Here is a 13,239-nt window from a genome sequence, read left to right on the forward strand (position 1 = left end):
TGAGTCCGAGTACGAGTACTTTGCTATGAGTATGAGTACGAGTACGAGTACGAGTACAAGGCAAAAATTTTCCACAAGTACGAATATGAGTTCTTTTCCATGAGTACTATGGTAGTACCAGTACGAGTACTTTTCCACGACTACGAGTACATTTCTATGGGTCCATTCCCTAGTACCGGTACTTCTCTCACATTAACCCTTACTCTCTGAGGGTAGTTTACTGCATGTCAGTTGGTTATGCCAATGCCCTCCAGCTGCAGTATATTGGCTGATAAACTATCTTGACAGTGAAGGCTCCAATTGGCAGGAGTTGGAGGCCCTGGAGGGTGCCTGATACTGACCAGCTGGGGGCACTCACTTTGTTATCAGAGGACTCTCATTGTTCTCTGTGGCATGTATTGGAGTGCCTGTCCAGTTACCCTTGAAATGACATGGCAGATATTGGAGGGCCATGCAAAAAACATAGGAGATTTTCTTGAGGCACATATTGGCATGCGTTGGAGGGTCTAGTAGGGTAAGGGTTAAAGAAAAAGGAGATCATGAATGTAACACATGAACAAAGGTGAACCCTTTGTTAAACCCAAACAAAAACACAATTGGACAACTTAAACCATGAAGTAAAGCCACGTGTATTGCAGACTGCAGAGTAAAACTGGAACAAGTTTGAGCCATGGAACAGTTTGATATTTTTACTTTTAAGACAATGACTGCAGTCGCGTATTCAATAGTGAACTTTTGGAACATGTCATCCATAAACATTGAAAAAGTGATTGCATACTAGGAAAGTGTCCTTCATGGACATTTTGTTTTCTCGCAGCACTGTCACAGACAACTCTACAATTGTCTCAGTAGATGCTTTGATTAAAAGAAATTGTGTCTTTACTTTTATTCCAGTGTGCCCGGCTAGATGTCCGTTGGCGTGTGACGGGATGACGTGTTGTCACGAGTCCTGCGTCGGCGGATGTGACGGCAGAACGAACCGCGATTGTGTAGCCTGCCGCAACCTGGCCCATGATGGCGTGTGCGTTGACAGTTGCCCAGCGAGCACATACGTGGTGAGTGAAATGTGCAGAAATGTGTGATAAAAATGTGCTTCGGCAAAAACAATCTCTTCCTTGCACCTTTTCAAATTCGTGGGGTTTTTGGTTGTTGAAAATTTAGTTTAAACTTAAATTTTCCCATTTATAGTGATGATTAAAATTTTTGAATTTACACTTTTCCATGCGACGTATGCCCATTTGAAGTAAGCGATATTGCATAGGTCAAAACAGAGAAACTGGTTGTTGAAATTTTGGGTTATACTTGAATGGCAATACCTCTACAAATCATCCCAAAAAATCACCTGTAGAGGTAAACTTTTGGTCTAAAATTAATGATAAATTTGTTCAGCCAATTTGTTCAGTGACCATCCACTCTACAACACACATGATGAAGTGGGAAACGATGTTTTTTTTTTTTTCGGAACAGTTTTATGGTTAAAATGTGTCACTCAAATCTGTTCTCTGTGTCCAGTACAAAAATCACCGGTGCATTCAAGCGGCTGAATGCCCGCACTATTGGAAGCTGCACAACGGAGAGTGTATCGAGGAATGCCCTACCAGTTTCATCACCAACATTACCAATGCACGCTACTGCCAACCGTGTGATGGTCCTTGCCCGAAAGGTATGGAGATGGGTGATGTAGGGGCACGGAACGGGTCGGGGGTTGGGTTTGAGAGGGCAGGGGCAGGGTGGAGAAGGGCGGAGCAGGGGTGGAGTAAAGGGTTGGGCAGGGGTGGAGAAGGGTGGAGCAGGGTTGGAACGGGCTGAGAAGGTGTGGGGAAGAGGTGGAGAAGAGGTGAAGAAGGGATGTGGCTGGGGTAGAAAGGGTTGTGGCTGGGGTGGAAAAAGGGGTTAGGAAAGGGGTTTTGTGGGGGCATTGAAGGGTTGAGGCACGGTAGTAAAGGGGTTTGGCAAGTGTGGAGAAGGGGTGGGCTATGGGGTAAAAAGTGGAGGGGCAGATTTGGAGGAGTTGGATGGGGTATGGGTGGAGGAGGGTGGACTGCAGAAGGGTTGGACAGAGGTGGAGAAGGATAGAGAAGGGGTACAATATAGGCCAGGGGCAGAGAGGGGATGGACTTGTGAATGAGAAGGGTAAGGCATGGGCAGGGGCGAGCAGTGGACATGGTCAGGGGTAGAGAAGGGGTGAGGCAGGGAGGGTGAAGGGATTGAGCTTAGGTGGAGAAGGCATGGGGCAAAGGAATCCCCATGGGCATGGGTAGAGGATTGGGGACAGGGTGGAGTATCGGTAGGTGCAGAAAAGGGATGGAGCAGAGGTAGAAAAGGGGGAAGAGCTTGGGTGGAGAAGGGGAAGGGCTTAGGTGGAGAAGGGGTGGAGCAGTTGTGGGATAGGGTTTGGCCAAATGTGGAGCTTGGGTGGGGGAAACGTGGAGAAGCTGTGGGACAGAGGTGGAGAACATATTGATGTACTGAGTTGATTTAATTGAAATGGTTTCATCTCTGCTCTGTTTTAGAACCTTTTCTGATTGCTTTTCCTTACTCCTGATTGTATTCTTTGATTCTTCAGTTTGTGAAGGCCGCATGGTAGTCAACTCCGTGGGGGACGCAGCAAACTTGGCCGGCTGCACCATCATCAACGGGTCCCTGGAAATCGGCATCCGGAGTGGAAGTAAGTAGTTTTGATTGGTCGAAATCCAATCTCACTGTGTCTACTTGCCTTAAACAATTGTGAATGCTATGAAAATAACACTTGTTTTATTAATTTGTAAGGTTTTACTACTTCTGAATTAGCGCTGTGCATCGGAACCGGGTACCTGAGTACCCGACTGCTGATGTCAGGAACTGATTCCAGATTATGGGATCGGGTAACCAACTTTACAAATTACTTAGTAGCTTCTCAGACAATGAAAAAGAAAGGTTTTGAATACCATTTGTGGGGAATTTTCAAAATGAAAACCAGGCTACATGGAAAACCAAAGCAGATTCCACGTTTTTGTGGATTTTAAAGCTGCAAAATCCTTTAGCCCACACTGTACAAACTTGTATCTAGCTGCATTGACGCACCGATGGGGTTGTGTTATCGTGAGCACCATCATGAACGATCTGAACAGCAACTTCCGGGATATGAACTTTGGGGTTGGGTTTCTGCCCAGGAATGATGAAGGGTGTTTTGGAGTGAGAGTCAAGTGTAAAGACACATTGGTCCCCTACCCAGGCCCCTGCCTCCAGACATCTATGATCCAGCATCCTTGGATGTAAAGCTTCTTTCCCGCCCACGCTCAATCAAATATTTTCAAAGATTTGAATCAAGTACATGAAAAGTTAGACATTTGAAACAGTTAAGAATGACTACATGTACATGTATGTTAACAAAATGACTGTTACTGACTGTCATGTCATCTGAAATCAGGTACTACTGGGTCTTCTCAATGGAAAATAGTAAAGTTTGACCGTCTAAAACCAAAATAATATTTGGTAACACCGGTGTCACTCCTAATACTTTGGGGTTTTGTGTACAAACTAAATACAAGTGCCGATGACAAGAAATTCCACCATTGTCCAAGTTAACTTCTCCCCCCTTGAAATGCACGCCTAGGAGTAATTGGTTTATGATGGCATGATGTCATTTGTTAAAGCGTGATGATTGGATGAATAGTCCATCTCGCGAATAAGTAATCTCTATAAGTCAAACTCTGATAACTCAAAACAACTTTTAAGTCAAACAAAGAATCCATTCCCTTCAGTAGTACGGTATAACAATGATATACAACCCTGCTTAACTCCAAACTCTGCTGAAGTCAAATTTTGAACCTGTTCCCTTGAGGTTTGAGTTATCGAGATTTCACTGTATTTGAAATACAGGACTTGCTTATTGTTACCTAAAATCCACACGGTTTCAGCCCAGTCTGCATCTGACAGTTCCAATTTGGATCGCATTTTGTGATGTCTCCTATTTGGATGTACATATGTACCATGTGATGTTTTGCAAGGAGTAATGTCATATTTATATCTCACAATATATCAACCAGATTGACAGGCCCGACAAACAAACAAACTGGCCCAGCATGAGCTGCTCCCATTCCTTCCAAGTTGCCCCTGTTCCATCATCGACCTCTCGCGGTCAGGAGCCCCAAAAGTACAGCCCTAGTGGTCCCATAGTCCCCTAAAGTACACCCACAATTAGCTGACCCCCAGAGGAGGGAGGTACCCAGTGGAGCCCAGAGACCTTGGTACCCACAAGGGGGCCAATTTGATGGGGGAGCTGGGTAAAACAGAAGGGTGCACTGAACTAATTCAAGCGAGAATTTCTATGCCGGCTGATTAGCATAAAAAGTGCCCCCACAATTTCTTTTGAAAACAGAGACCGTTTGGCTTTAAAAACGGTGGAATTGTGTAAATATACCCAAGGATCAACTCCCTGGTTTTGGGGCTTCCATCTGAGGGCAGGCTTGATAAAATCACGGATGAAAAATGGGTCCTATTTTCCTGTGAAAGTGGAAGGATGCCACTTGTAAAATGGCTACATGCAGACTCGGGAACTATCACTTTTCGGGAGGTGATTTTATTTGGGTGTGAATATTTAAAAATGTAATTGGCTAATGTACCTAAAATTGAAAAGAAATGAAAAGATGAAAGACAAGACAATTATTTAATTTTTGTTTGAGAAACCCCAGTGATGTTGGCTTGCATGTTACTTGGCCCTGAACTTTGTTGATTTTACACAGTTTTCAAAGGGGCTTGAATTAGTACAGTGGACCCTATAGACAGTTGCTGGTTACCGGTTAAAGTGCCATGCAGTACACATTGCTTGCGACTGGTACTCGGCTAATTTTTGCAAAGCGCAAAAAATTGCTAAAAAACACTTTTCTCCATGAAATTGTCATTCACCTGCCAGAGAGGCAAGGTGCCCTTCATAAATACTGACTAACCTGGGCTGTTCATCCTGATAAAAAGGTACATTGTACATACATACATGTACATTGTCCCAAAGGAGGTAGGACCACAATATATAGGGTAGTATCCCAAAGGGGGTAGGACCACATATAGTATCCCAAAGGGGTAGGACCACATATAATTCCAAATGGGGTAAAAGCTTAAAGGTGATCCATTCAAGGGAATTACTTAAAGGGAAAATACAACATTTGCAAACACCAAAAAATAAAACTACCAAATTATTTTGAAATACCTTGCTGGACTGTTAGTGAATGACAGTCTAAAGCATCCTGTAAAATCATGGTACCTGGTGTGCTGTCATTTTCAAGAAAAGTGGTATTTTGTATCAATTTCCAACAATGTTCGGCCGACCAGCGTTGGAAAAAAAACTGGCTTATTTCAAATACTGTCCCCAATTGACCATATTTAGTTAGTCTTCATTTGTTTGCAATCGATTACACACATGTGAACGGGTACAAGCCAGCTAGACTGGTTCCCTGACCTTACAATTCCCCAACGTTTATAAATTGCTTCGTTTCATTTTAAATGGAGTCAGGGAACCAGACTACAGGAAAATGATTGTTTTTCTTGGTTTTTGTAGCATCTACGAACCCAAAACTTCAAAAAAGTCAGTGTAACAATATTTGCTATATATTACTAACCCTCCACATCCATCCATTTCTGAATTACTGCAAGTGCAAAAGCAAATGATGTATATTCCCTTTATGACAACATATTTTTTTCAAAGAGGGTAAGACCACTGCTTTCCCAAAGAGGGTAATAAGACCACATATCACCCCAAAGGGGGTAAGACCACACATTATCCCAAAGGGGGTTGACAACATAATTATCCCAAAGGGGGTAAAACCTTGAAGGACTGGTAAAGAAACTCTGAAGTGGGGTTAATCCTTAGAGGGGGTAGACCTTGGACTGATCTAAATCTTGATGGGTGATTTTGTTTTTATCAGAGATTTCAAGTTACTGTGGTTTCACACTACTTTCAATACTTGATATCGTGAATCCTGCTCAGTCTGTCTCAAGTGGTAGGGCCTATTACTTTGTTTGAATGTCCCTGGGATTATTCATGGCTGTCAGAAACTTAACAAAATATCTTTCAAAACTTCACACAAAAACAGCCCCCAAAAATTAAATATTAAAAACCTTACCTGGACTAAAGATTTAGACAGATGCCACATGGCCTACAAAAGTATTCCGTCGTGGCATTTCGAAGAAAACTGTGGCATTTGGAAGATCATTATTAATTTGTGGGTTACATTTGAAGATCTTGACACAGCTTTTTTTTCCCCAGGGGTCTGTTAATAGTCGAAGTAAAAAAAAAATGTGTTTTGTTTTGTTTTGGGGAGGAGGGGGGGAGGTATATTGTTTGGATGAAAGTTTTAGTAAGTAAGAGTAGAGTAGGAGTTTCAATATAAAATAAACGAAAGTAAATTTGGCCTCAGGTCGACCTGCGATTTGCTTAAAGATGCGCCACAACGGAACCATCAGCATCAAGCACAGGTCACAAAACTGAGAAATTGTGTGACTATTGTGAACTGGCGGCATTTTGGCACAAAATAATTGCAACCATGCTCATGTCACCCACAACGCAACGACAATTCTACCGGTACCACATACCGGTAGAGAGTCATGTGACCTCTTTAACGATAGCGGATAATGTTCATTCAGCCATTTTTGCTGATTAGCTGCATGACTGCAATTGATTCCCTGCACCTGTCTGGAACACATCGCAGAAGTTGAAATTTTTCTACTCTTGCGACTGTTGGTTTTTATAGTGCCGACTGATGCCAATTCGGGCGAGTCACAATGCAGTGCACCACCAAGAGTTTGCCCCAGAGAGTTCATTTTTCCCAGTGCATTGTGGGAGATGGTCGACAAGTTCGCAGCGCGGGACTTTTTAAATTGTTAGTTTTTCCGGTCAGTAGTTTCGCAAACGTATGATTCCAGTATCATATGTTTGCCCTTTTCTTTTCTTTTTATCAATATGGTGTTTTTTGTAGGGCGGCAGAATGCTCTGCCCCAATTTATAACAAAATAGCTCAAGTTGTCTAATGATACTCGTTCAAATGGGCCATGTTTTGCCGACCGTAAAGTTGAAAAATGGACTCTCCATGGCAAACTCTTTGTGGCACACTGCATTGTGAAGCACCCAAATTGCCAATGGTCTTAATATCGTCGCAGTTACTGTACACTGAAGCCGCAAAAAATCCGCAACTCACTTGTTCTTGACGGTTGAATAGCTCAGGCGCAGCTTGATCCTGAAAAGTCTGTTGCGGACTGTTCTGTGTCGTCCTCGCAAGGTCGACCTGAGGGTGGCTGAAGAATTTCAATAGAAAATCCTCCACTGACTCATTACACCAGAAAAACAATCATTTTTTTTTACCAGCTCGGTCTGATATCTTAAACATCTGTGCACAAATGAGAGTTAATCTTCATGTGACGAGAATATCATATGAAACTCCTGTAGATGATTTTTTCAATTTGGAAAAAATTTGGACGACGTGATAATGAAAACAAGGCCTGGATTTTATGGGTTTTTTTGTCTAGGAGAGAAAATGACTTGTCTGTAGGGGTACGGCTTTAAAGCGTTTATGTACTGGATTTTTTTTTTTTTAATGCTATCCTTGAAATGTACCTCTGTGTTCCATTTAACTTTATTTGTAATCTTCATATTGTCATTTTAAGGGCATTTGGGTGCCTTTTGGGTATATGTGACCGGCTCCACAAAAAAGGGTATTATGTCGCAAAAAGTGAAATTGAGTTATATAAATGGTTGGAAAGCCCACAATGTAAGCTTTCATTTGGTATATAATAGAGCTCCGTAGCCCCTCCCATTCTGGAAATATGACCTATTTGCATATTAATTATTTCCTTTGAGTTGAAATTACATAACTGAGAAAACAGGCTTTGAAATACAATGTAGCTGGCTTTGTTGGAGAACAATCGAACGATGCACACAAAACGGTTGGGGTTTTTTTCCAGGTTGTTCATCAAAATCAACATTTCTGTGAATGAAACCTGAAACTGTAGGTATCAAAGATGTCATTCATGACAAAAAATGAAAATCAGACTTTGATGAAATTTTCACCCTCTCAATGTTGAGACGGCCATTACACAATAATGGTCAGTGCGATACCCTTTGTGGAGCCGGTCACATATGCTGATGCAAATTTCCATATTCATGAGCAAAACTGTGATGTCATTCAAGGCAGAAACTTCAGTTTCTCATCTGCTTCAACATAACAATCACTAGAATTTTAGGGGTTTGCTGTGGTTACTTTTCTGCTTGCAGTAACTTCATTGTTCTTTCAGTATACAGTGAGAAAGCTTTATGCAAAAATGTTAGCCTTAAATCCATCCGCCGAGTTCATGAATTAAATGTATACTCTAAAAATATTCTATATTAGAGAGTTCTGAGAGCCATAAAATTGGGGAATTGAAGAGATATGGCAATGAACCTCTGGCCCGGACTTGCGGCTTCCAATTCTGAGCATTTTGGATGTGATTGGGCTCGAAGGTGGCGCTATTTTGCCATGTTGTGGAGGGATCGTTCTTCAAGATGGCTACTTTTCCGCTTTGGGATAAATACCGGTAGGGGTCGTCTTCTTTGGGTGAGAATTTCTCGAAAAGTCAGTAGCAACCCACCAAAACTTGAAAAGAAAATGAAAGATGACATGTCGATCATCATTTTTCTGTGCAGCTTAAATACCTGTGAGAGTTCTCAGTATTTTAAAAAGAATTTTGGAATATGGGCATTTAGCACTGGTGTCTATGGGAATTTGAATACAGGGGTGCATCCTAAAGTGACAGCACAGCAATATTGCCCTTAGTTATCAAAAAAAGCATGAAACATTTTAACCGTTTAAAATAGTGCATGTTGCAAAAATTTTACCAAAAAAAGGGATATCTCACAGTTTTTATACATGTACCGGTACATGTACATGTTCATCTTTTCAAACCATGGACGAAAAATACAAGAGAACAAAAGAAAACAATATCGTCTACGATTCCCAGCATACGTCCGCGATTGGGGTCGTGTACAAAACCTATGAGAGTCTTCCTAAAAAGTTACAAAAAGTAAAAGAGTACAAACAAAAGAGGGACAATAGAACGTCCACGATCAACGGTGAACACACGTTTGCGTGTACGTGTAGATGTACAATTCAGAGGAATGGATAATATTTGCTGCAAATATGCTCCAGTGTAAAATTCATGTCATGACCCTTTAAGTTTTGAGTGATAGATCCCCCAGACACAATTCAATTGTGAGACGGGCTCCCCTACAGAGGCTAGGGAGAAGGCCGGCCTTGCAGGGGCAATCTGCAGGGAGCAGGGCTGTGGAAACATCAACCAATTTGTTACAAAATGAAAGCGGGCGAGGAAAAGCTGTAATATGCGGTCGAGTGTTATTCGCAAGTGTATCAATTATGTATTTTTTTCTGTTCCAATTCCAGTCACAAACAACTGTGACCGATTGGACTCTGATGTTGTTCCATAGAAATGAGTCACTGTGGTTTGTGAGGGTTTTTTGTATTTTTTTTTTTGGGAGAGTTCTGTAGAGAATTCTTGAAAGAATTGAAGTCACAAAAGAGCCAGTCGAAATTGATCAATACAGATGCACAAACAGGGTTGTTGCGTTGATTGCAAACGGGATAGAAATTGTAATTAAATCGGGACTTTTTGGTGGATCATCCCAAGCCATTAATTTCATTCTTAGACTTGAATGCAAGACCAGTAATGGAGAGCTGTTATGATAGCTGTTCTAAACGTCTGAAGACTTGCTTTTAGAATTTCTCCAATTCTTTTTGAAACATATTTATATGATATGTTAGGATGTGTCCTGGCCTGATTTGCACATAGGCTGTGGTATCTCTAATGGACCATTTCATATAAATGTTACCCTAACTCCCTAGGGTGATTAACTAGGAACTTTCCTCATCCTTGCAAATCCCAACACCATATGGTAAACTGTGCACATAAACAGTTGGACTCTGTTTATTTGTGGTATGCCTAATTCCACAGTCAGTTTTACTGGGGTCTACCCATGTTCCCCAATACCGATGTTCCCCGAAATCCATTATGGTTAGGGTAAGGGTAAGAATTTCGGGGAACATCTGTACCGGGGAACATCTGTACTGGGGAACATACATTTGTACATGTAGGTATTGGGGAACATAAGTATGCAGCCAGTTTACAAGTGCAGTACTCATCCTAACAGATTCCAACAATTCCTGGTGTTGGAGTTTGGCTCTGTTGGGTTAATAAAACAATTTGTTCATGAAAACAAAAAAAATCTCTTAAAATTGGGTCCAGAATCCTCCAACTGATTCGGAGGGGCATCTCTTGCGTAGTTGAGTTTTTTTCATGGCTATTTTGTTTTATTTAAACATTTGAACAAAATATACTATGCAAGCAATATACTACATAAGCTCATTTAAACTTGACGGGCATCTCAACAACTTGTTGACAAATGTGCCGTGCGCCTGAACTTAAGATTTCCATTGTCTTCTTTGCGCAAACAGCCAACATCATGAAAGAGTTTGAGAAGAATCTTGGTATGATTGAGGAAGTGACTGAGAGAATTGTCATCAGGATGGCGTACTCTCTCGTCAGTCTCAACTTCTTGAGACGTCTCAAGCGCATCGGCGGAGCCTCTCTAGAAAACGGGTAAGTGGTTAACAGTGTTGTAGCGAGTCAGACACATATAAGTCCATATTTATTTAAAACTTTAAAGATGTATAGTCCATCATTTGTAATTAGTGCATTTTTTTGTTTGAAGCAACAAAAGTGCTCAAAATCTAAAGAAGGGTACTGAACAACTAACTTGATGAAGTTTCAGCTCAGCCTCAGCTGCATATTCCGAGAAAAACAGCATTCTAGGATTTCGATTTCAAATCAAAAGTCGCTGAATCATGTTTTGAATCGGGCCTGAATTCAGCGTCCCATACACGTTCTCATTGAGCCGATTGCAGCTACGCAATGTCGCGCACTGATCCGACGAATTATAGCAACCGCGTGCGCGTCGTGCCAATGCTTGCGCGCGCTTCGCCGAATAAAAAAAAAGAACTACTAATTTAAATTTCCTAAGGTATGTTGGAAAGGCCTTCATTCATTGATTTCTTCAAAATGACAGCTTGCCAGAAAGAATAAATTTCACAGGGAGTTAAGTCCTGTTATTATCTTTTAACCAGTAATTACACCAGTTACTTTTTGGAAAGCTGCAAATGATGGACTCTGGCTTTAACTGTGTGTGATACCCTCAATAAAATCAGAATAAATCTTCATCGGGTAAGTTAATACCGTACTTATATCCCGGTTTTCCTTCGCCAGGTTGTACTCCTTTTACCTGTTGGACAATCGGAATCTTCAGCAACTCTTTGACATCCGTAACTACCCCAACATCACCATCGGCAACGGTTCCCTCTTCTTCCACAACAACCCGAAACTCTGCGTCTCCAACATCACCACGTTTGAGTCCCAGGTGAACTTTCTGGTCCCGCCCAAGAGCAACAACTTTGGAACCAACGGCGACCAAGTAGCATGTAAGGATCTTTCAGTTGTTGATTTCGCTGGACCTTAAGGGCTCTGGCTGATTGGGCCACTGACTGACTGAGTGTCCATCTCAGCTAACTGGGAAGCATGTACCGCTCAGTGCTGCTATGTCAGCGCAAAACCAGCTATATAAAAAAATCAATCACAATAGGCTTTATTCATGAGTCAGCTATATTAAATTGAAAGCGAGGTAAAATCTTCATTTCTGGAACTTGCAAATAGAAATGGACATAATGAAATAAAGATAATTACAAATTAATACCAATCTGCTCTGATGAATTACTTAAAATTTGCGATTAATTATACGCTAATGTTTTAAGCCACTTTAAAAAAAAAAGTTGAAAGTGAGGCTTGGAACGCATAAATAGTCTGGCACCATCCCATTCAACAGTTACAAGGCCCATTTACACAAACGTGATTTTGTCGCAAGGACTATGTCTTGCGGCAATGTCGCACGTGGGTGTGTACGGTATGAATGAACAAATACCAGTACGTGATATGTTGTTCGATTTTTGAAATTAGCATGATAAGTCGCGCGACCCCGCGTAAATGTAAACGCGCTCATTGATTTGTGCGTATATATAAAAACGGGCGACATTATCGCGCAACAAAATCTCGTATGTGTAAATAAAATTCAGGGAACATGATCAAAAATGGCTCCCTTGTGAATGAGGTTAATAACCTTCTCTGCCCTCACAGGCACCTGTGTACTCCTGAGTGGGGAGAAGAAAATAGTGATAAAGTGTCTTGCCCATGGACATACATGTACCTATGCATCCCAACCCAGGCTGGACTTGAACCCATTACCTGCAGAATTGAGCAAGTTTGTGCGAGGCCCATGAGTTGACTACTGGTTCATTTGTGAAGTAACTGAACGCCTGTGCACTGATAGCTCCGCATGAACGCCTCTAGTCAAACCATGACAGTCAAAAGTCATGTTCCTGGCTCCCCGCTGTGCTTTATGATGCGGATGGCTATTGGTAACCAGCGATGCAACCATTCCAAATGCTCCGGTTCCAAATAGTGGACTAGACTAGTCGAACCATTCTTTGTTCGAACAAAGTTAGTCAAACTATTGCGCCAGAACTTGCTCGTTATTGACAGATTTTGAGTTTGGTGCTCCAGACCACGAGGCCATGGACAGACCCGTGTCCATAGCCAGCCAGCCAGCTTGTTAACTTTTTTTGTCTTTTTCATTAAATCCGCCTTTTTCTGTTCCGTTTTTTTTCTTTTCTGACATGCAGGCAGCATCCACAAAATTATCGTCTTCGCCAAACCGGGCAAAAGCACCTTGATACTGCGCTGGCAGTTTGAAACCAGCCAGATCAGCGATAAGCGCAACCTGCTGGGTTTTATCGTCTCGTACAGAAAAGCGTAAGTGCATAGAGCGCCCTCAATGTGGACGGGTTTTGTTATTTAATTTAAGTGACAATGAAAGTAGGACATTTCTGCCACATATACATGTATATTATCTTAACAATTTAAATGCTATAACACTTTTTGATGTAATAAGTATGAGATCTATTAAATATGAGAAAGTACATTGAATTCATGACAATTTATTAAAAGGAAATTATTGTTTATGTCACAGTGACTAGGACCTCCCCGCCCCCCGTGGGCATAGTTAACAACAACCCCCACCCCTCGTGCATACAGTAGGTACTTTTAGGACGGCCCTTAAGTGAACGTAAACACAAATTTATGATGTCAGGGCATGTTTTCGCACTGCTAACTCTC

General features: G+C 41.7%; 1 protein-coding gene across 1 annotated transcript in view; it reads left to right on the forward strand.

The window, feature by feature from the left end:
* Nucleotides 1–898: 898 nt before the first annotated feature.
* The window catches only part of LOC119744665 (insulin-like peptide receptor), a 29,628-nt gene continuing 17,287 nt past the window's right edge, over nt 899–13,239 (forward strand). Inside the window, exons 1-6 of the mRNA XM_038220728.1 lie at nt 899–1,055; nt 1,513–1,663; nt 2,567–2,668; nt 10,473–10,617; nt 11,281–11,492; nt 12,747–12,876. Of these exons, the coding sequence (XP_038076656.1) occupies nt 930–1,055; nt 1,513–1,663; nt 2,567–2,668; nt 10,473–10,617; nt 11,281–11,492; nt 12,747–12,876 (866 nt within the window). The 5' untranslated portion in view covers nt 899–929. The remainder of the gene's footprint in view (nt 1,056–1,512; nt 1,664–2,566; nt 2,669–10,472; nt 10,618–11,280; nt 11,493–12,746; nt 12,877–13,239) is intronic.

The sequence above is a fragment of the Patiria miniata genome, unplaced genomic scaffold (genome assembly GCF_015706575.1).
Source record: "Patiria miniata isolate m_02_andy unplaced genomic scaffold, ASM1570657v1 HiC_scaffold_7, whole genome shotgun sequence".
Taxonomy (NCBI): Eukaryota; Metazoa; Echinodermata; class Asteroidea; order Valvatida; family Asterinidae; genus Patiria; species Patiria miniata.